Source organism: Podarcis cretensis (assembly GCF_951804945.1).
Source record: "Podarcis cretensis genome assembly, chromosome: 14".
NCBI lineage: Eukaryota > Metazoa > Chordata > Lepidosauria > Squamata > Lacertidae > Podarcis > Podarcis cretensis.
In genome coordinates this window covers 29,251,531-29,276,063 of record NC_137183.1, presented here as the reverse complement: position 1 = coordinate 29,276,063, position 24,533 = coordinate 29,251,531, and the positions used below count along the sequence as shown (strand labels likewise).

At 40.1% G+C, this 24,533-nt stretch overlaps 1 protein-coding gene across 2 annotated transcripts in view; it reads left to right on the top strand.

Annotated features, from left to right (window-relative positions):
• Positions 1-24,533, top strand: part of CTDSPL2 (CTD small phosphatase like 2) — a 40,033-nt gene that overhangs the window by 4,348 nt on the left and 11,152 nt on the right. The window contains exons 2-9 of one of the 2 annotated variants that reach the window (XM_079953602.1): positions 1,771-1,948; positions 14,685-14,892; positions 17,191-17,329; positions 19,271-19,420; positions 19,645-19,860; positions 21,194-21,272; positions 22,428-22,539; positions 22,718-22,804. In XM_079953602.1, the coding sequence (XP_079809728.1) occupies positions 14,707-14,892; positions 17,191-17,329; positions 19,271-19,420; positions 19,645-19,860; positions 21,194-21,272; positions 22,428-22,539; positions 22,718-22,804 (969 nt within the window). In that variant the 5' untranslated portion in view covers positions 1,771-1,948; positions 14,685-14,706. The remainder of the gene's footprint in view (positions 1-1,770; positions 1,949-14,684; positions 14,893-17,190; positions 17,330-19,270; positions 19,421-19,644; positions 19,861-21,193; positions 21,273-22,427; positions 22,540-22,717; positions 22,805-24,533) is intronic. The other variant, XM_079953601.1, reaches the window with a different exon arrangement.

Below are 24,533 nucleotides of genomic sequence, written 5' to 3'. Positions count from 1 at the left end.
AGTCCTTTCTCTATCATTTGATGTGGTCCTTTTAACAGGAGATACCGTTATACCTCTTCTTGCGAACGCTTCATGTTGCGTTTTTTCGGGTTAAGAATGTGGCAAACCCAGAAATGTTCACTTCCGGGTTTCTCTGCATGCGCAGAAGCGTTCTGCGCAGAAGCTCTCTATCGCGCTTCACACATGTGCAGAAGCGCCGCTCTGGTTACGGACCTTTTGGGGTGCAAACGGCACCCCAGAACGGATCGTGTCCCCAACCAGAGGTACCACTGTACAGTGGTATGTCAGGTTAAGAACTTAATTCGTTCTACATGTCCGTTCTTAACCTGAAACTGTTCTTAACCTGAGGTATCACTTTAGCTAATGGGGCCTCCCACTGCCGCTGCGTCGCCGCCGCGTGATTTCTGTTCTCATCCTGAAGTAAAGTTCTTAGCCCGAGGTACCACTGTACTAGCGATTGACCCTGGGACCTTTTGCAAACAAAGCAGAAGCACTGCTCCTTGAGCTGTAGCTCCTCCCCTGAAGTAAAGCAGGAGGTGAGCTGGGGCCCTTTCCAGAGGGCATGGGGCATATGTCCCCTGCAAACTGGCAGCTGGATGGTTAGTGATGCTACTTCCTTGTTTGCTTCCACATGGTGTCTTGTTTCCTAGCTGAGCACATTCTCTGGGACATGCAGGATTTGTTTGTTTTGTTAATAAGAGTTTGTAAGCCACCTTTCTGTATTTGACGCCCAGGGCAGCTAACAGCCACCCTGATGTATCTTGCCTGCCTGCTTAATTGGTTTTAGTGGGTCTACTCTGAGTAGAACCCCTATGTGGCATCATTGCTCTGATACATCCCATTTTATTGCCATTATTTAGTGGTGGGTGGTTTCTCCTTGCAGGTGGAGTGTGGTTCTGGTTTATGAAATTCTTTGCTGCTCCAATGTTTTTCAAATTTTGTGAATCCCCACCTCATTGGGTTGCATCCACTCAACAAATCTTTCCTCTTCCTCACATAGCATCTCATTGCCAACCTGAGCCTATTGAAGTCAGGGACTCCATTCCCCAGCCTCTCCCTGCCAGATTCCATTTAGGATACAATGAGGCTTCATTGATAAATCTACTGCATTACAGTTTCAAACGTCTTATTCCACATCCCAATTTGAGAGAGACCGTTTCCCTTTTCCTGTAGAAGCCTGGTAATGTATTTGTCTTGTCCTGGTCTTTTAGTTGTGGGTTTTGAAAACCAGGAGCAGCTTCAGTTTTTTCAATTCAAATCTTGTACATGAAAAGAGAAATGATACTGGGTATGTACTACTTGCAAATATATTGAAACAAAGTTGTCATTCTTCAGAGTAGCACTTGTGGTGCCAAAGTTTATAATTGGCAGGGCAGGTGTGATATCATATTTTCAATATACTGTACCTGCAATAATTTGCATTTTACTGGTTTTCAGTGGTAGACCATGAGGAAGCTTCTTTCTCACATATTTAATGACTTTAAGGTGTTTGCACACCAGGACTAAATAATTTATAGGAAAGCATATTTTTACATTGCTAGGTAGACATTAAACCTTATGTGAAGTATGTGGAAGATCCTTCAGAATGGTCAGTGTATGCATGCACAGTGAAGTCATTGGATGATTGAAACAGAGACATTGTTACTGTTTCAAGAATATGCAGACTTGTTTGAAATGTGCATACAATATTAATCGGTAAACAGTATAAATTTGTTGTTGGATATATGTAAACAAACTTTCCTGGCCTCATATTTGGCTTGTCGTTTTCAGCAGTTCCATGACACTTCAGTTTTCCAAATGTTAGTCTCCTCTGGAGCAGGTCTGGAAAAATATCTCAACAACCCAGAAACCTGAACAAAATATTCAAGAAGGGCCATCAGAGTTTGCAGCATGAAATCCTTTGATACCTAGGTGTCCAGGCACCCTGGAAATTTCCAGACCCATTTCTGTGAGTGGCTTTTCTCAAGCAGCATGTGACCTAATTGAATGGATATATATATGTAGGGAAGGAAATAAAAATACAGTCCCAAACGAATAGTCTTGCATTGTCATTATTATTGAGTGGCTCTCTCAAATTCAGTATAGCTTACGGTAACATTTTGGGTGAGCTTTCTTCATGTTTGGTGAAGAAATACAAACTCTGAAAATGAGGAAATAAGTTTCAAATTACGGTTGTTAAGTCTGACCTATGCATGAGATTATAAAGTTGTTCTTCCAGATTTATGGCTTTGTGACTGATCCCTTTTCTCTTCTCTTCTCTTCTCTTCTCTTCTCTTCTCTTCTCTTCTCTTCTCTCCCCCCCCCCGCCCCCCATGTTGCTCCTTATTGCTATTCACTGACTTTGAACTTCATATTTGTGCCTATGGTAGGGATAAACAGTTTTGTTCTTTTACCCCAGGCTATCTCAGGCTGCCCTCTCAATATGCACATCAGTTTCTCATTCCAGTGCATTAACTAAGAAACTAGCAAAAGGAAGTAAGGTGTGTAAGAATGAAAATTTTGATAGAGCTTTCCATGAAGTTAATGTGGAAGGGAGGGATTAAAAATCATTTTGCCATGTCTTCCTGTATCATGAATGGATAAGGCGCATTAGGTGGTGCCTGCCAAGTCCTCTATTTACACTTACATTAGGAATGAGGAAATCAAAGAGCTCTTTGCCTGTGCTCTAGCTTGGGTGAAGCCAATGTTACTGTCCTTTCAGCCTTTCCCTCTGGTAAAAAATGATAAAAAAAACATTTGCCAGAGACTACAGAGCATCTCTCAACCAGACTTCTGAAGTCAGTCCATTTGGATAGTATTGGCTTTCATAAGATGTTTCCTCTTAGGGTCTAGGAGAATCTACTAAGTTTGTTTCATTTGGGGGCAATGGTGTTTTATTCTTTAAATATATTTAAATGCTGTTTGGGTGCACCACATAGGACCTCCAAGGTAGCTCACAAAACATAATAAAATTACAATCCAAAAATAAAATAATCAGTTTAAACAAACACCAGAAAACCAAAATAGCACCTTGATAAACCATTACTTCGGAGATTGGATAACATCAAACATATGTCTGAACACAACAAAACCGGGAAAGTGGTAGTGGGGGTGGCAGCACTGAACTGGCTTCCCAAGGGTGACATCACCAAGAAGGCCTTGTCCTTCATACTCACCAGATATATCTTATATATACAACAAGTTCCACAATTTTGGTGGTTTCCTCAACAACTTTTGGGGTGTTCTGGTTTTTACTTTTTGAAATATGGCAACCCTAATATAGGGGTTTAAAGGTAACCAAGTTTGGGCTTGGAATTGCATTCGGAGCACTGTGGATTGAAGTAGCAACAGAGTTGCATGCTCCAAGTAATGGACCTCTCTCAACAGCAGGATGAAACATTTTGAGTCAACTGTAATGACAAGACATATAATTAAAATGGCAGTCCTGTGTACAGCACATTGCAGCAGTCCGACCTTGATGTATGATAACTTGTGTGATCAGCTATATGGAACAGAGTGATACGAGTGTCATGATCGCTGTATTGCAATTAATTATCAGTTATGTAGCAATATATTCTACTTCTGAATTGCTAATATAAATGCTGTTGTAGATTTAAATGGGGAAGCAATTTAGTAAAAATACTTATTTTAATTACAATGGTGCCTTGGGTTACATACGCTTCAGGTTACATACGCTTCAGGTTACAGACTCCGCTAACCCAGAAATATTGCTTCAGGTTAAGAACTTTGCTTCAGGATAAGAACAGAAATCGTGCTCCGGCGGCGCGGCAGCAGCAGGAGGCCCCATTAGCTAAAGTGGTGCTTCAGGTTAAGAACAGTTTCAGGTTAAGTACGGACCTCCGGAACGAATTAAGTACTTAACCCGGGGTACCACTATATTAATATATCATGCATTTAATCCAAATTGAACCTTTAGGATCACAGCAAGATAAATAATTTACTTGGTGAGAGAACCATACACTTTGTCATTTAAAAAAAAAAATTATATTCCACCTTTCCAACTACAGTAGAGGTCTTCAAAACATTTTACACAATAAAAGCAAATAAAAACAAACAGCCATCATATTAAAATGCAGTGGTGACATTGAATATTCTATATGCTACATCAATAAGTACAGTGGTACCTCGGGTTAATAACTTAATTCATTCTGGAGGTCCATTCTTAACCTGAAACTGTTCTTAACCTGAGGTACCACTGTATTGGAGAGAATTGGAGGTACACTTTAGCCTCATTTGGATATCACACTAACCAATGATGTAGTGTTTTGTGAATGAGCCTCGGTCTCATGGATTCCTCTCTCCTTTGGTGTGGATGTGTGGAGGAAATGGGAAGCGTTTGTTCTGTTTCTAACTGCAACTGGGCAAACTGGGTAGTCTTAACTATGGTTTACTGAAACTAGTCAACTTCATGCTATGGTATATTGAAAATGGAAGTGACGTCAGCAGATCTCTTCATGACCACACTGGGGACGGGAGGTTTGTTCACATAATGTTCAGACATAGTCCAAATGAAGCCTTTGTATATATTTTGGGGGGAAACGCTCATTTCATTAGAAAATTGTTGTGCCACAATTTTAGTTTAATTTTAGATCTTTGAATGTGTGAAAACAAAACATGTATCTTCTTCTTTTGCCCTCCCCGCACTGTTTTCATTCAGTTCAGCTTGACTCCCAAGGAAATAGTTACGAGCAGAATAGATGCCATGTGTAAATAATAACTTTTCTATATTGCATTTTGACAAGTTAGACCAATATAGTTATTGTGTTTAAGAAGAGGCAAGTCTGATTCAGGCATATACATTTTTCATGATGTACTTTGTACAAAGTAAAAAAAATTCCTTCCAGCAGCACCTTAAAGACCAACTAAGTTAGTTCTTGGTATGAGCTTTCGTGTGCATGCACACTTCTTCAGATACACTGAAGAAGTGTATCTGAAGAAGTGTGCATGCACACGAAAGCTCATACCAAGAACTAACTTAGTTGGTCTTTAAGGTGCTACTGGAAGGAATTTTTTTTGTTTTGACTATGGCAGACCAACACGGCTACCTATCTGTAATTTGTACAAAGTAGTATTCCTACAATTATTTTAGACTGTGTGCTTTCAATGGTCCTTATTTAATCAGTGACTTAGCTTTTAATACAAAATTCCATTAGGCTGTAGTATTAAGTGTGTTTATTTGGAAACTAGTTTTAATGAAATTAGTAGGAAGTATGACCAGCAACCAGTTGAGCTGAGTCAAATTAATGTTATGCTGTGTGACCTCAAGGACAAGTTGCTCGATGTCTTTGGGCCTGAGGGTTCATTCTTACACTATGTTTTTGTTTTGGATAGATATACATTCATTGTAGTGTTAACGTATTATTTAAAAAATGTTGTCACTTTCTACAGAACAGTTAGGACAACAAGCTATGAGGTTTAAACATGACCTTGAAGAAAGTTACATATATGATTGCCAGAGGATGATGGTCCCCGTCCCCGCCAAAATAGATGTAGCTTCTGAAAAGATCCCTAATCCTAGTTTTGTGCCCCCTTTGTGCCCTTTCTTGATCATTGAATAATTATTACTGGTCATGGAAGCTGAAAGCTGCGGGGCTCCCATAACATCTCTACATATCTTTCCTAGCTTATATTTTGTAAGAGTTATTTCACTTCAGTAATGTGAAATAACTACTTCCTTATTTAATCTAAAAATGTTCGTGTATCTTTTATTTCACACTGCATAGTATGGTAGGTACTGTCCAATAATTACTTCATAGGCTGCAGTTACACATTTTACAAGACTGCAAATGGGCAGCTCGTCGGTACATGTAAACCACCAAATGTTTCTTGCCAGTTTTTTTTTTTTTACTCTCCTTTTGCCCCTACACACTGCTGAAGGCCCAGTCATTTTCCCTATTTCATTGAATGTTTGACTCTCCTAGAGCAGCTTCTGGCAGAGGCTCACCCCCAGACACCATCCTACGTGTGTAAGCCAGCCTGCCCTAGCTCCCAAATAGCTGTGTGTCAGGCTGTGGGGGTGCATTATTATGATAAGGAGGGCAGCGCAAGGAGGGAAGAGCTAACCCTACCCTCCTTGTACATATTCACTGACCACTTACTGGTGCATGTGAGTTCAAAATTGTTGGCAACTCCTGCACTTAACTGTGGTTTAGCATGATGTGCATGAGCTGGGATGAACCTCGGCCTTCTGCATCGCTCTCTCCTTTCTGCTGCCTTATCACAGCATGGAAAACAATTTTGACTGTTTTGTTTCACTGTCCCTGAATCTCAGCTTCTTCTTGTTTGGCTTATGTTTTATAGCAAGCTCCTGCCAGTTTTAGAACAAGCTAATTCCAAACCATGGGTTATGAAGTTGTCTTGCTAAACTAACCTGAGTTTATTGTCATAAGATTCAGGGAGAGTGAAGCAAAATGCAGTCTGAGTAATTTTCCAGGCCATGTGGGCTGATGATGCCACTGTTGGGATTGTTCCATCTTGTGCACATCATGCTAAAGCAGGGGCGGGGAGGCTTTTTCAGCCTGAGGGCCACATTCTCTTGTGGAAAAAATTGTAGGGTCTGGATGCCAGAGGCAAAAGTAGGTGGGGCAAAGGATGCTACTCTTTCCTTTGTAGAGTAGGCTACATTCCAGCCATACAAAGTCAGAGGTTTCTACAAGTGTCTCTTCCCACCCCTTCACATATTTTCATCCATGCAATCACAGTTCAAGGACACATTCCAGCCAATCAAACACTTGAGGAGACTACAGAAATAGGGCTTGTGAGAGGTGTGGCTTGAGAAGAAGGGGTGTGGCCAGAGACTCGATAGAGGGGGCTCCTTAGCTTCCCGAAACGTGTGCTAGACCATGGTTATAGCCTTATGAACATTGCCACTGAGTCATATGAGACAGGTAATTAGTAATCCCATTTAACATTTAAAATATAGTTTGAGCGGAGTATAATTTATTTGGCTTGGTCAAAGTCATCTAAAAAGTTGATGATTAGGCATAGATTGGAAATGTGTTTGATGGTTTTTTAAAATTTGCCATTTTTATAGTCTGCCTTTGCTGAAAGATCCCAGAGTAGAAATACATAAAATCAAAGTTAAGCAGTAATATCAAAACAGGCCAACATGAATTCCATACAACAAAATGACAGCAGCCCTGAAAGTCCAATCCAGTGTACCACACCCCTTTTTAAAGTGCCCAGAAATGGACATAAAATTCCAGATGAGGTGTGAATAATGCAGAATAAAGTGGAACTGTTGCTTCTTGTTATTTGGAAACTGTGGTTCGATTAATGCAGCCTAAAATCACAGTAGGCCTTTTGCAGCCTTTTCATATGTGCTGTTTCCAAGCAGGGTACAGTGGTACCTCGTGTTATGGACGGGATCTGTTCCAGAGGCCCGTCCATAATGTGAAATGCCCACAACTCGAAGTGCTGCATCTGCACAGGCACGTGGCGCAATATGGTGCTTCTGCACATGCGCGAAGCACAATTTGGTGCTTCTGCGCATGCGTGAGTGGCGAAACCCAGAAGTAACCTGTTCCGGTACTTCTGGGTTGCCACGGGATGTAACGCGAAAAGACGCAACACGAAGTGGACACAACACAAGGTATGACTGTATCTCCCATCTTATTACTGTTTGTGAATATATGTTTGCTTCACTATGTGCAGAGCTTTGCATTTGTCTCTGATGAATTACATTTTTTAGTTTCCACTCAGTTTTCCCCATAAGTCATGCTACTTTTAGAACTTTGCAGACTGTTTTCTTTTGGGGAGAAGGTGGAGGCAAGATTGATGTAGAATCTGATGGATTACTTAAGATTAATTGGCTTTAGACACCAGGTCTTTTTGCATGGGTGAGCATATTGTTAAGGAAATGCAAACTTTTTCCACCAGGCCTTTGGCTTTTAATTATCTATGGCCTTGTTGCATAGTGGAATGTTTTAATCTAGCTTTAAAAAAATAAAATTATCTTTTAGACAAGTTTTTTTTTTAAAAAAATCTGGTTTTAATGTATGTGTTGTTTTTTGCTTAGAATACTTTTTGTGGTTTTTTTGGTCATGTTTGAAAATGTTTAATAAATTTAATAAATAATAACATCTAAAGACCCCTGGCTCTCCACCTCGCCACATCATACAGATGACTAATATTATTTAAAAGTGGGTGGAAAGCCAGGGGAATCAGAGGTGGCTGAACATCAGGAAGAATTTTCCGGCAGTAAGAACTGTTTGACAGTGGAACAGATGCCCCTGAAAGGCGGTGGACTCCCTTTCCTTGGAGGTTGGATGGTCATCTGTCATGTATGAGCTAGCTGAGATTCTTGTATTGCAGTGGGTTCTTTTCAACTCTACAGTTCTATGATGCTTCACTACCCTTTGGGGGGTAGTGTCTGTAGCTTTTCAATTGGTTACTATTTAAACTACTCCTGTTGTGAAGTGTGTGTGTGTGTGTGTGTGTGTGTGTGTGTATCTCATATACAGTACATTTTAGCTTTACAGAGATATGTGATAGCCTTCCTGCATTTCAAGGCCCTACTGTTTATAATTTCCCTCTCTGTATATGTGTGTATAATATTCAAAGAGAACAGTTTTTGTATCTGATGGAAATGGGCTGCAGCCCATGGAAGCTTATATAATAATAAAACTGTTAAGCCTTTAAGTTGCCACAACACTCTGCATTGTCTTTTCCCCAAATTGCTGCCATTTAACAGGTGCTGCTGCCTGTTTTATTTTTCTCCATTCAGTGTGCTGCTGCTGCTGCTGCATGGGAAGAACAAATACCTGCCTCCAGTAGTAGGCACTCTGGGCATAAGCAAATCTTCAAAAAAGATAAGAGTGGCTTTGTTAAATTTTAGAGGTTATTTAAACTTCCAGTTGATGGTAACAGACAACAACATCACAGAATGAGACTTGAATGAGTTGGACAGGTTTTCATCTCTTTAGAGTAAGGAAATTATTTTTAACATTCTGGTCGGTCACAATAGACTAGACTTATTTTTTATACTTGCACAGTGGGCTAGACATTAACTACCCGTTAGTGTTTGGAGGTTATTATAAATAAATATCCCAAAAGTGATACAAAAAATGAAAACACTTTTGTGCTATTCTTCTGCAACTTCATTCTCTAGATATTCCTGAGGCTATAAATTGCCATGTGGTTCTTACACACACACACACACACACACACACACACAGAGAGAGAGAGAGAGAGAGAGAGAGAGAGAGACTACTTGAAGAAAAGTATGCCTTATTCTTACAGCTTTGGGGGTCACTTCTGCTTACCATAGAGAATTCAGACTGATAATACTGAAACACCATATACATAAGTTGCCAGGGTCAAAAGAACTCCACAAAATTATGTTTAATATTTTAGATATTTCTAAATATCTCTGTAGAATCTTAGACCAGAAGTGGTCCTTGTAAGAAAGTGACTTGTGGACTTGTGTGAAAGTCACACGAAGGGTGAAAATAGAATATTTTGTCCATTTTCATAGTAGACATTTCACTTCCCTTAATATCACTACAAACTGTTTTAGAGGTCGATAGTACCCCAAAACCCTTTAAAAACATTTTTTCTCTAATTCTTCATTAAAAAGGTAAAGGTACCCCTGACCGTTAACAAAACCCAGCAAAACCCAGGACAGTGATTCTTGCATTCATTCCATAAAGATGCTGCAATTCAGATAGCAGCAAGTCCTTGCCTAAGGTAACTTTGCACTGGCTCCCACACCATTTCAGGACTCTTCCTACTTGTGTGTTGTGTAGTAGGCCTACCAAGTGTTAAATAGTAGGCAGAAATAATTACTGGCTGATAAAGCTTATAGTGTAAGAATAAATGCCTGGGAACCACAAAAATCAAGCCAGTTAAGTCTTATAATTACTTTGTTTTGCTTAAAATTACAAACGTGCCTGAGGTAAGCAATTAAAGATGCCAATAAAATTATTATTTAGGGTCATGACTTCCCATGAAAAACCTAAAGGGCACATTCAGGAAGTTTTTAGCAGTCTGGCTATACTACATCAGCTTTGAAACAAGAGGAAAATTACTTCCAAAAATAGGCTTCTGCATGTCCAGTGCTATGGATTATAAATCCAGAGAGCTTAATGTCTCCAGGAGCAGCTGTTTCATTCCAGAATCCCAACAGGAACTGCACAGGTTTTGCTGAAACCTATAAGCCACTAACAGTTCAGTCTTGCACATATCTATTCAAAAGGAAGCCCTGCTGAGTTCATTGGACTTAGGCATTGCAACCTAACAAAGTTTTGTGAATTGTCAGTGCAGGATCTTAAAATTCTTGGTGGGGGAGGGGGGAAGTGTACAAGAATATGATAATGTAAAACTCATCTCAACCCATTTCTTTCTTGTGGAATCATACTTGCTGCTGTCCAAAGTTTTTAATTGTCTAATCATCTTAATGTCAATAGATGGATTAAATCTATTTACATTTGGATATTACAAATAGTGTTTTTGTGGATATTGAAGGAAATATAGATAAATTAGAGTTTAATTAACAGCTTTTTCATCATCACTAGTAGAAAATGCTATGTCGCACTCGTTTTAAATAAAAAGAGTCAAAACGGATTTGGTTTTTAAAATGTCATTCAGTCTTGCACCAACAATTTAAAGCCCTCCTGCTCGCTTCATTGGTTGATGAATGTTCAATTAAATTGATTAATGCTTGAAGCCCTGTTCTTTTCAATTTGATGCAGCTTCAACGCATCCTTTCATTGGCCAGGTCTGGACTTAGACATGAATTGGCATATGGGCAGTTGTTGCTGTGTTTCTGTGTTGTGAAAGTGAGTGAAGCTTACAGTGAAATATGTGTGGTGTTACACTGGAGGTGTAGCTATTTCCACTTCAAGCAGAAACCACACTACACTTCTTGATATATCACAGGCAGTCTAGATGGAGCTCCAGTTGGGACTATATTTGCCCTTCCAACTCAAACCCATGTTCTTAGGAAAAGCAGGCAGTTTGACTCTATCCTGCCACTGATGTACCTGTAGCATCTGTCAAAATTTATCGAGTGTCATGTTTTAGGGATCAGCTTTGTATGACTTGGCATATTCATAGAAACATTGCTTCATGCCTCCCAATTCCAGCCTCCACACATCTATGCTTGGTGGGCTGAAATACACAATTCTAGAGTGACAGGCAGCAACAGCTGCCAATTACAACACGACTTCCGAACTCCTGCTGATTGATCGGCCTCTTAGAACTCTGCTCAGTGTTTGTGAGACACAAACTGCAAACACATCTGCAGATAAAAAAGGCTTTTCTTGTAATGTTATGGAAGGGGGTGTTAGAAAAAGTATTTTTACTAGTTTGGGTCCAATCTTATAGCCTGTTGAAAAGGATATGTTTCTGAAAGGTGTTCATACTCTTTATAGGAAGGGAATTTCACATTTGTATATAACAAATAATACTGTATTTACTTGAGTCTAATATGCCATCAAATTTAATGCACATCTCAATTTTCAGAACCTTGAAACCAAAAAAAGTTTGCTGGCGAATGTAAATGTTCCATTGAATCTAATGCGCACCTTAATTTTCACCAAGTAATTTGGCCCCAAAAGATGATCGTTAGATTCGAGTAAATACAGTAGTTCTGTATGCCTTTCATTATATGGAAAAAATATTTTACACATTTCCCCATCTTGATGCAGCTCTCTTTATTGCCATCTGTCACTATTATCTGATTTTCTAGCATTTCTTAGAGTTGTGCAGGTAGCAACATTCTTTGTTGGTTGCTAGTGCGCTGCTCCAAACTTTTGGCAAGCCAAAAAGGAAGCCTCCTGTCTAATTATGGAAAGCAGCTCAGATCTGATAGAACCTGGAATTCACTGCACACACTTCACTACTGTGTCCCATAGGAAGAGAGCATGAGGTACCGTCTCAGATCAGGCAGTTCTTCTTTGTCTTGTGTTTCCCATTAAAATTTCAGGCTTATCAGCCTTTAACTAGTGCTATATATGCATTGCTGTGGAAGGGAATGCTGCAGCAGTTGAATTTCTGCCTGTCATATATCTGTTAAAGGCATAAAACTTCTGTGAGGAATCAATCGCCTTCAGCATGGTGGGCTACCAGTAAATGTCTGAATTGAGTGAACATGTTCCTTTAGCACAAATATTTAATGTTGTGCTGATTCTTCTGTGTTTTGTTTGTGTGCAATTCAAGTCAAAACAGCACTTTTGTTCTGGGTGCATCAGGTAATGGGAAAACAAACTTCTGTCATCAATAGGATTCTAGGTACCTGTTGCTAAGTCCATTAAGGATATTTATAACTGAGGTTTGATAGCCAGGATGTGAAGTAAGCCAAAGACTCTCTGGCACTAGCAGTCGGCCCAGTTAAATGAACTGCAGCTTAGAGGATAACGCTCATGCTCTCTCAATATAGACACCTAATCTCCCATTCAAAAACATTTACTCTGTGTGCACGTTTGCAGCCTACCTTCTATCGCTTTCTGTAAAGAAGTGCAGTGTTCCCTTTCACACTTTTTGGATAGAGGACTGGTAATATGTTTCCCCTCAGGTTTTCCCCAAACTAAGGATACATTCCAACAAACACCTGGAAGCCTCATTAATTCCAATGGAATTGTTTTGGATAACACTGTCCTGTTGAAACAAATGGGACATTAAAAGACTTGGCATTGCTTGGATCTTGCCCTGTTAATAATATCCTAACAAAATTCCCAAGGCACATTTTATAATTGGGTAATGCACTCTGTTGTTGAGAGACAATGGAGAACGCCTCTGAGAGTTAAATCAAACCACTGTGCTAGGAGCACTGAAGTGACCTCCCCAGGGCACAAGCCTTGGCAGTGTGTATGGAGGTCCTGGGCCCAGATGATAAGAACCCCCTCTCTAGCTTGCTGATGTGGTCCAAAGGAAAGCAGAGCAATACACTTGGCACCACCTTGGTGAAAGCTGAGTGCAGGGTGAGGACCAAACATGGACAAACTACCGCAGAAAGAGCACGATGTACTACTCCTCCCCTAACGCCCCCTCCCCACACACATGCAATAACTGCTTCTTTTAAATTAACTTAAAATTAAAGAGTTTCAGCATGAAACTGTATGCTCCTTATCTTAGCTACTTCAAATGGAAAGTAACAATTAAGGCAAGACTACACCTTCGTGTTTCATTTTACCTGGTTAAGATTTCACAGCTCTGTTTATGGGTGGTGATTCTTAGCAGTTTTATTGACATTATACCTAATTAAGGCTTTTATTGTTAGAGACACGAAGAGTCAGACACGACTAAACAACAACCACAATTGTTAGAGAAAATCAGTTCACAGAGTAGTCCTGTGTTTTATAAATGTAGAAGTTGAAGTTATCAACACTGACAAATGGAAACCCATTTACCTAAGCATACTGTTTTCATGATGTAATATTTTTACTGGTTTGTTAACTTTGGCAAAGTTAGATACCTTTCGCACAGGGCACTTTGAGTTTAGCAGACTTGTCTCCCTCCTCATTGTTGTTTGTTAGCAGCTTATAAACATTAGTGAAAGCTCACTTCCTCTCCCTCCCTCTGGTGGGCCACACAAACATACTTGTTCCCCAGATGGTAAGCAGAGGATCTGACAGGTTGTGGCTTGCCTCTAGCCATGCAGGAAGTGTGTAGGACAGCTGGAAATTGATATGGTGTGTGTTCAGGTGCCAGTCACTGAATTACCCTTTTGCAAATATGGATGTACAAAGTAACATATTCCATTTGCCCTCTCAAACATAAGTGTTCAATTAGAATGTGATTAGGACATGGCTGTTTTACACCTTAATTTGCACAGTGATAATGCAGCAAACAAATAAACTGCCTGGTATTTTTCTTTGTGCTCTGCTGGGATAGACTGGGCTTGTCAGTATGCATCCTAATGCACATAAATGAGAGAAAATAATTTTTTATTCAGTTCCGTACTTCCATCTCTTGGTCATGCTGAACTTATTTTCAGGGAAAAGAGCCAGTAAGACCAATGACCCTGTTCCAGGTCAGAGCAGAAAAGTTGCAGGAAGGAGCCTGCCTTGTTTTCTTCAGTGGCTAACTTGTCATGGCAATGGGGAGATGATGCTTTAACTTCTTCTTTAGAAACCCATGAAATTTTCTACAACCGTTAGGTATACTGATCTCTGAGAGTCAGACAGGCCCTATGCCCAAAGTATGGGGTAGGCTTTTCTTTTGTGAGAGTAGAATCATAAACTGCATCCTTTAGATTTCTCAGTGCTGAATGGCTGCCCCTTTCTTGCTAGAAGACCTACTCCAGAGCAGCATCCATGAAGAGTCCTGCTGAAAGGCATGTTGAGATTCTGGATAGAAATGTTGCAAATAGCAACATTTGCATGAGCATGTGCTAATGTCCCCTTTGAAAATATGGCTCACCTGAATAATGAGATGGGTACTTGACCCCTCAAGTTCTCATGTCTTGATATTGATCAAATAGTGTGTAGGAGACTCAAACATATGTTCTTTATCCAGGAATGGCTGAATTTTCAAATTCCTACATGCCAGCCTTAGCATTTTAGGGAGCTAGAAACCAGTTGTGCATGTGGCTTTTCATTTATTTATTTTAAATAAATAAAATACTTAGTTAAAAAAGAAAACAGTTACCCCTGCTTTGGATTAATTATTGAAAGTGCTATAAAACCATAGATGATTAGTACTTCTTAGGCTTTAGTTAATGTTATGTGCTTGTTCTCTTACAGTTTTACATGTGATACCAACAAAATGAGGCTGAGAACGCGGAAAGCTTCTCAGCAGTCAAATCAAAATCACACGCAGCGTCCACTGAGGGTGAAGAGAAAGTACTCAGATGTAGAAGAGAGCTTACCTGTTGGGGGAGGAAAAACTCAGAAAAATGAAACAGGCTTATTATCTTCAATCAAAAAGTTTATTAAAGGAAGCACCCCAAAGGTAAGCTTTAAATATTTTGATCATGCTAATCTATCTATGGAATATTTATCACCACAGTCTTCCCAAAAGGGATTTACACAAAAAAGTTTTAAAACCACAAAAATTCACAAGAAAAAGAAATGTAAACACATGAGTTGTCTGTGGAATAAGCAGCATCACATAACCAACATGCTTAAGTCTAATTAATGCATGAAGGGGTTAAGACCGTAGAGCAAGCTGTCCTGCCCAGCTTCGCTCAACTTGGAAGGGTCTACCCGAGAAGCTCCCATGTGAAGAGTTTTGAGTTGGTTGCTCCAGCTCAGACTGCATGGCTCTCACAAGCCACTCTTGATTTCCTATACCAGTAACCAAGGAACTTTCACCACTCTGTAACTAAGGTAAGTTTTACTTCCTGTGACTTTTTCTGAATGCTTTATGGAAAAGCACATGAATCTGACATTTGGAGTGTTTATAAGTAAGCCGTTTTTAACTTACCAAATGTGTGGTGTTTTTGTATGCCAGTGGGAAACTTTGGAAAAAAGCCTTTTAAGGGGACAATTTGATACTCACTTTAACTGGCACATTTTAAGGTTCTACAGCTTGTATTTCCACACTTTACTTTGCTGCATGTTTTGTGATTTCAAATCTCTGTTAGGGTTCTCTCACCAAAAGAGTACTTACCCTAAACTTGGATCTTGGCATCCAGGAATTCTCCTTTATACCTGTATAAATGTTGGTCCCTTTGAACCAAAATTGTAAACATGATGCCAGAATAGAAACTGGACCTTACAGAATAAATCTTAACATGTCCACTAAGGCCTGTGTGTGGAGTGGCCCTACCAGTTGTGTTGGCTGGGGCATCTAGTGCTCATATTAGGGATAGCTAGACTGCCACTTCATGAAGGGATAGAGAGATTTCTCAAGGGGATTGGCACAACAAAGCTAGCATGGCCTTAGAATTCTAGTTCACTTTGCGGGGGGGGCAAGCTTCCCATGCAAAATAAGATCCAGTGAGTGGCCTGAAGCTGCAAGGCTACTGAAATAAGCAGGTGGGGAAGCAATCCTAAAGATAGCAAGAAAGCAGACTTGGTAAAGTTCCCTATGAAGGGAATTACAAAAACAAGGGGCCACCACTGAAAAGGCTCTGTCCTTGCTATTTCATAAAGCTAATCTCAAGTAGGTTATTATGAGAGCTGTCAGACCTTCATCTAACATGGCTCCAAATGTTTTAGGGATTTAAGGATCAATGCCAGCACATTAAATTGAACCTGGAAATAAACATCAATGTAGTTGGTGTAGGAATGATGTAATACAAGGACAGGCAACCCCCAATGCAAATGCTAGCAGGAAGGGGCTTCCCTCCTCTCCTGCCTGCCCCTCCCCCAATCTTCTCTGGAGGGAACTCCCAGAACAGCACACAGTGGGAGGAGAAAAGAGGTCATTTTGTTGATGGAACAATAAGAAGAGTGTGCAGATGAATTCCTCCCAGGGTGCTGGAAAAGTGATTCAGTATGTCTTCTCAGTGATAAGAATGGAAACTTCCAGGGAAATTTCCATCATTCAGGTTGGTGACAATGGAGCAGACTTTAATTGAGATTATCTCAAGAGAGAAAGTTCCTCATCCACCCTATTCTTGTTTCACACAAGAATGCAGGACATTTTGTAAAAAGCTCATACTTTAGTAGAGCCATGTGTTTCCCAGTAATAACTTTCCACAAAGCTCCAAGCAGTGATTTTGGGAGACTTTTAAAGGCAACATTTTAGGTTGTTAGAGAATTTCAGTTTGTAGTACCTCAAATATAGGTAAAAAAGCAGCCAGTCCTCATACAGGTATTAAAATCTTAGAATACAAGTGTTGAAAAGAAAGAAGTTTGATCCTTCTATTTCTCCCTTCCCTCCTATAGTGTAACAATTACTATAATTGCATTTTTCTATAGAGCTGTATAAGTACGAGGAATATCTTTTAAAAAACAAACAAACCAAAAGCTTGGACTTTGAAGGTTCCAACTTGAGTCTTTGAGCACACACAAGAAACCAACACACCCAACCACACTTTTGTCCCAGGTGGGGATGGGACCTGTGCAGCTTTCACTTGCTTTCAACTGAAGGGCCCCTTTATTTCAGCCTTTTATGACATATTTTCTGCCAAAACAGAGCTGAACTTTATGAAATGAGAGATGTGGAAACGAAAATGTGGTAGATGCTAACAGTGCCACCACCATGAGCATAAAAGTGAGGATCAGTTTTTTTAAAGGGCATAGAAAGTTTGTTAGTAACCTACATATCAGATAATAAATTGTTTATGCTTTATTCTTTAAGGATGAAAGAGAACATCCTGCAAAGAGGAGTAGAACTGAACGTGATATAGATGACAACTTGATTACATCCACTCCTCGAACAGGAGAAAAACCTAACAAACAGATTTCTCGAGTTAGGCGGAAAAGTCAAGTGAATGGAGGTTTGTAAATATTCTACTCAAGTAACTCCTATGAAGCCTTTGGTCTTTCTACACCATTGAAGTAATTAAGATTTTGTGTCCTGGTTTCATGGAAGAGAAAATTTGAGCCTGCAGTGCCAGGAGTGCACATTGGTTATTGGGCAGCATATAAATATTTAAAACCAACTTATTTGGGTGGTTTAGAAGTAAACCTAGTGCCTTTATTGTGTAAAATACATTGCAGTATTTTTTCTTGATGCTTACAGTAGCCCAATCTGACATAAGTCAAAATGGTTGGGTCCTTAAAGAAGTTAGTTTAAGAAAATTCACAGAAGAAAAGTTTGCAGTCCCCTCCTTTCCTCCCTTACCCCCCCCCAGCTACTTGTGACCCCCACCCACAGTAGCCTTTGCAGAGTATTGGTTGGCCATCCTGAACAATATTACAAGGGCAGGGAGGACTCCTGACGGAAGGAAGGGATGGGCTGTGATTTTCATTTTCTTACCATCTTAGGACCCATGCATGGTACGGGAGGATTTTTCCCTCCCACAGCAGCCCCCTGCACAACATCAAACGTCCAGAGAAGATTTTGGGGGACATTGGGGGCGGGGTCTGCTGTAGGTAGAAGGGAACACAAAACCATATTTCCATGAACTTCCTTAATTAAACTTCTCTTAGAATCCAGAATTATTTATTTTGTTAGAAACAAAGGCTAAAAGAGTGTTTTGCCTTACTAAACTAGGGTTTGAAACGTGATGCGTGTCCACTCAAACCTCTTGACAGAGTAGGCAACATGGTGCCCTCCAAATCTTGGGCTACAGCTCCATTGTCCTTGACCATTGGTCATGTTGACTAGAACTGATAGGAGTTGAAGTCCAACAACATATGGAGGGCAGCACGTTGGCTGACCCCACCCCACCCCACCCCACCCCACCTCACCTACACTGTAGTGGTTAATGATGTTTGGCAATGGAGCAGAGCACTCTTGCATAGCTTGTAGCTGCATAGTTAGCAGGATCACCCGCTCCTTTTCCTCCTTCAATGAAATGGGCTGTATTGTTTGCACTGGGGACAGTTAATGCTTAACATGCTGAACTGCATTTTTGTTTTACACAAATGGATCACTTAAGAAAAGAAATAAAACAGTATTAGTTTCCCTTAGGAAGGAGAGGATAGTTGGGTGAGTTGGCTGCTCCACTAGGCAATAATATGCAAATTAAGCTGTTCTTACCTTGGGGGGGAGGGAAACTGACCCTTTCCCTTCCATATTTAAGAAGGCCCTGACAACTGAGTGGACAGAGCTTGCAGGTGGGTGGTTGTCTGACTTTAGTATCTATCTGATATTCCAGATAGATTATGGTGCAAGCAGCCACTGTTTATTGTTGGATACATGTTGTGAGCAAATAACTGTATCTTTAATAGGGATTTGGTAGTCAGAGGTGACCAATTGTGATGCTGCTTGCTTTACTGCCTTGAAGACTGCAGGCCACAGGATTTGCCTTAATCTCATCAGCTCTATGGGTTTCCTAGATATTGAGTGGCTGTTCTGGTGTTTAATTGCAGGGTTTTTTGTGGGGTTTTTTACTGTAAAACAAATGCAGAAACCTCTTGTTCCAGTTTTAAGAGGATTAAACTCCTGAAATAAGTATTTGTTGAACTAAGCATGTGTTTGTATGGATTGAAAATATTGCCTACTGAAATCCTGATAAGAAAGAAAAATATTGCTATTGCTACTCATACGTATTGACTGTGTTCGGATGTAATGCCAGCTCCCCTTTCGCCTCCAGTATGGCTGCAAGGAGAAGTCTGCCTCAGGCAGCAAAATGTCTTGTTCTGGCCCTGGAAATTTACTTGAAGATACTGTGTGACTTGGTCATTCCAACCTATGTAGTAAAAATGACATCAGGAACAATGTGAGCATTGTACAATACTGTCAAGTCAAATGTTTTGTGTCTGCATTCTAGAAGCTGGAAATTATGAAATGACAAACCAGCATGTTAGGCAAAATGGAAAATTGGAAGATAATCCCACAACCGGCAGCCCTCCACGGACTACTTTACTGGGGACCATATTTTCTCCCGTCTTCAATTTTTTCTCACCAGCAAATAAAAATGGCAAGTATTATGCAAACCTATGTTTAATGTGTTATATACACTTAAAAATAAAATAGCAATTTAGAAAAAGTAATCTCCTGTATCAATGCTGGGCAAAAGAGAGGTATGTTTTGATTACTCTTTTTTAAAAAAATATTTAAAGATTCTGAAGCTAAAAATGAAATAAGAATGTTAATTCTTACCTAAGTGCAATAGCAATCTGTGAACCAAAAACATCATTTCAGGGACAGCCGGCTCAGACTCTCCGGGGCAAGCTGTTGAAGCTGAAGAAATAGTGAAGCAGCTTGATATGGAGCAGGTGGATGAGATTATCACTAGCACTGCAACTTCAGCCAATGGAGCATCATATACTAGCCAAGCAGTGCAAGTCAGATCTACGATCAACAATGGCTTGGAGGAAGTAGAGGATGTAACTGATCGTGATTTGCCGCCTCTCACTGGTAAGAACCAGGCATATTTTGGTGTGGTTGTTTTTAAATCTTATGTACATGACTAATTTTGGGGGGTTGGGGGGGTACGCCCTCACCAAATGGCTCAGGGACACAAGATTCTCCATGACCAGCATGGTTGTGCAGTCTGTTGGGAGAGAATGATGTCCTAAACTTCCCTTCCTTGAGATACTCCAAGCGTTTCTATAGCCTTGGACTGCAGGAGCAGAGAAGCTTTTATCTGGACTTATTCTTTTGAACAGTGCTCTGCAATTTTGAATGGGAATGGTGTAAATCTAGTTTATCTGAGCATGGATTAACAATCATTGTTATTGTTGTTGTTATTACTATCATTCTTATTTATCCACCCTTCACACTTAGGTCCCAGGGTGGGTTACAACAATAAAAACACCATGTTGAAAACACCTTACAATCACAGAAATAATGTGGGTCTTAAAAATGTACATCTCAGAGGTCAGAAGCCAGGGGAAAGAGGCGTATCTTCTGCCTTCACTGAAAGATATATAATGCCAGGTGCACCTCTATGAGGAGGGAGTTTCACAACTTAGAACTAAATACAGTGGTACCTCTAGTTACAAACTTAATTTGTTCCGGAGGTCCATTCTTAACCTGAAACTGTTCTTAACTAGAGGCGTGCTGTTGCTAATGGGGCCTCTTGCTGCTGCTGTGCTGCCAGCACATGATTTCCGTTATCATCCTGGGGCAAACTTTTCAACTCAAAGCGACGCTTCCAGGTTAGCGGAGTTTGTAACCTGAAGTGTTTGTAACCTGAGATGTTTGTAACTCGAGGTACCACTGTAATTGCATTGAGTGTCTTAGTGCCAAAGAAAGAAAAGAAAACCAAAAGGAATAACTCTTTGGTGGATGAGAGTGTAGCTGAAGAAATGGATGGTGGTTTTTTCTGTCTTACGTTTGTACATTCTAGTTTCAGCGTGTCATTAACTATGCTCTGTTGTAACATTCAAATGAAATTATAGCTGACACTTGAAACTTAGCATTTAAGACTTTAATAGATTGATAAAAGCTGTTATTGGAGGTGAAACTGTTATATGTAGGACCATTCTGGGGAGGTTCCCACTAATTATTTTAGTAGTATTACATTTTTACACATATCCTACCTCTCCCCCACACCAGGACTGATGGAAGCTTACACAGATTAAATAGAACAGACTAAAAAAAATAATCCTTAAAATGTGATTAAATGTAATTTAAGGCAAAAATGGAGACTAGAAATATTTTGATTATTGAATATTCCACTTAGCTGCTAACTGGAGCTTTCCTCCCCTTTTCAGTAGAACTAATGAGGAGCTTTTGTGTTTATTAGCACCAGTATCTCCGGACAGTGGTTACTCATCAGCTCATGCGGAAGGTGCCTATGAGGAAGACTGGGAAGTTTTTGATCCGTATGTGTTCATGTTTGATTTCACTTTGTAATTCTAGATAATGACATTTTGAGAAATAAAATACTTTGCCCTCTTAGCTTTGTGAGTCAGTGTTGAAGACTGCAGTACTTAACATTTATTTTGAGCACAATACTGCAGCAGTTCTACAAGCCTCAGTTGTAGAGCCATAGCAGTAAAATCAACATTTATTTATTTGAACCCTCTTTATACTGCTCTTCATCAAAATTGATTTCAGCAGAGTTTACAAGGTTTAAGAAGAATAAAATATACATTACGTTCTGTAACAGCAAACTCAGCTAGTGAGCCCAAACTTGGCTGCTGAGAAACAAGGAAGAGGTATTGATGTGCTCAAGGGAACCATATGGTTTGCAGAAATGAAAAAAAAAAAAAGGAAAATGTATGGAGGCATTTGAAAAAACAACAACCCAGTGAGGACTGCATGCTTACTGGTCACAGAATTATTGATGTCGGGGGGGGGGGTAAACTGGGGGGGGCGGGGTGGAATAGAATAGAATAGAATATCTTGGAAGAGAGCCAAGTCAGCTGTCTAGAACCCTGAGCAGGAGTATGCCACGCTGCTGCAACATTTACAGCTCCCACTTAGATACAGGTACTTCCCCATTTGCGCATGATCAGCACGTGCATGACTGCTGACAGGCGCACAATTTTCGGCACTGCAAGGGGGTGGGGTAGAGTGGGGTGGGTTTATATCATCCCGCTGGTGCTTGTGATGCCTCAGAATGTACCCCCATGTAAATGGGGATCTGCCTGTATATACATAAAACGTTTACTCAAAAAAAAAAAAAAAAAAAAAGACCTGCTGGTAAAAGAAAAATCAGCAGTCCGTAGTTGTGTGAATAAAAAGGTTTTATCTCAAAACACCTTCATTTGATCCCAAAACATTACAATTGCACACGCACACCATTGAATCCCATTGTATAATACAGGAAAGTTTTCCAGGGCTTCCCAGATTAGTTATGTGTCTATTTCCATCCTGCATCCAGTGGGGACTGGGATTGCTGAAGATGTCTTCTTACTGCCCTGGTAGTCCATTACATTAGCCTGCCAGGGCTGCTTTCCAAATTTGTCCCAAGAGTTGTAAAGCAGCAGTTGTAATAAATTACCAAACCGTATATTGGTTTGCCTTTCTTCTAGGTACTACTTCATCAAACATGTTCCACCACTAACAGAAGAACAACTTAATCGGAAGCCTGCTCTTCCATTGAAAACGAGAAGCACACCAGAATTTTCTTTAGTTCTAGACTTGGTAAGGAATACATATTGGCATTAGTTATGATAGAAAGGTGTGTGTGTGTGTGTGTGTGTGTGTGTATGAGAGAGAGAGAGATGTATGCTGTACAAATTGCAGGTGGGAGGGCTTCATTTCCGAGCATACTTTATTTCTACCTGCCTTCTAAGTCATCTCATTTCTTAATTCTTTATAGGATGAAACACTAGTCCACTGTAGTCTAAATGAACTGGAAGATGCTGCACTCACATTTCCAGTCCTTTTCCAAGATGTCATTTACCAGGTAATCAAAACCACGTTCCAGTGAAGTATAAAACTGCTTATATAAATTAAATGGGCAAACACTTGTCATGCACATGGTGTCTTCTTGCCACCTGGAACATTGGCAATTAAGCAGTATTGATTACATTCTTTGAAATTTTGTCAGGCACGTCCTCAGATATTAGATGTATTGTGACACACTGCTTCTTCCTTGTACACTTGCATACTTTTACACTTCCTTTTCATTTATTTGTAAAGAGCTCAAGCATGAGGAAGCCAGAAGGCTTCCTCTTAGCTGTCTTTCTACGTGGCGGCTTTTCTCCCTGCCAGCAGGTGGAGGAAGGAGTTCTGGAAGCTTAAATAATTTTACTACAGAAGAGCTTAGTGCAGACTTGCTTTTCTGCCTTGCCTGAGTAAAATCGACCCATGCTATTCTGCTCAGAAGGGATTAAAAATACAGACCTGGGAATAACTTGTGCAGATCCATCTCTTCCTTCATAGTTAGGTGCTGCTTGTGTGGCAGGAGTTGCTTTTGTTGATGGAGACTACCAGATTGCTAGTTGTTGGTTGTGCTTCACAACATATTCTTAGCTTCCACCTACTGTGTGTACAACAGTTCGGTCAGCGAAGAACAGAGGAAAGAGGAAGAGTTGGAGGTGTGTTCCAGCAACTGCCAAAAATGCTGCACTCACCCCGGCTGTTGTTCTCAGGTCCCTATTGTGTGATGTACCTGGGAGTAGCAACAGCTTCCCTTCATGTAAGTTGCACGATATTGGACTCCTCTGTAGTATCTTTGGAGAATGACATCAGGCACCTTAAATGGACACTTGTCCAGGTATTTTACCCTAATTTTAAAACTTCCATTTTGTCTTTTTGTTCTGTAAAACCTTCCAAAATTCTGAGGCTTAAAATGAGGTATTTCCTTTCCCCAGAAGAAATCATATTTAGTGACACCAATGTTCAGCTTCCTCTTTAATTAGATAAGTTAGGAAGTTACCTTAGAATATTTTGGATAGTAAAAGCAAGAGCTGAAAATTGGCTGCTAGCATCATCATCTTTTCTGTGGCTTGCCAATATTACATCTTGCTGAGAACAGCTGAGAAGTAAACACTACTTTATGAGGTTTCTTTATATAAATATTGCTGAAGTGAGCAACAACACATTTGAGTCTTGGGTGGAATAAATGTAGAGTTCCAATTTTACAAACCCCTCCTTGGTTCATGGGCTGGGCTATTGTTTAGGGGGTGTTGTTTGGGGTGGGGTTGTTGTTGCTGTTGCTGTTAAATTGTAAAATCCAAAATAAAAATCCTAAAAATTATGTGGAAAGTGTTCAATAGTTTTGATATTTTGTTTAGTGTTTATAACTACTTTTGTTACATTAGTAGTTATGCAATTTTTTAATATGTTGTAAGCTGCCTTGAGCATAGTTTTAAATTTGGAAAGGCGGCATACAAATAAAATGATTGACTGAGTGATTGGTTTCTTGGCAGTCCTTTTCTGCCTAGCACAGGGCTAGCACCATAAAACTTGATTTTTGCAAACTTGGACATTTAGTTAGGAGTTTAGTGACCTCTGTGCCTCAACCTTTGTAATCCTCTATCCACTTATTCCACTGCCAGTCTCATAAAAAGCTCCTCCAGAGTAAGCAGGTTAAGAATTGCAGCTGTAAATGTTCCAGACCTGGTCCTAACCCTTAAGCATTTTGCCTCCCAAGCCAAATGCTCACATATGGAAGTACATTTCATTGCTTT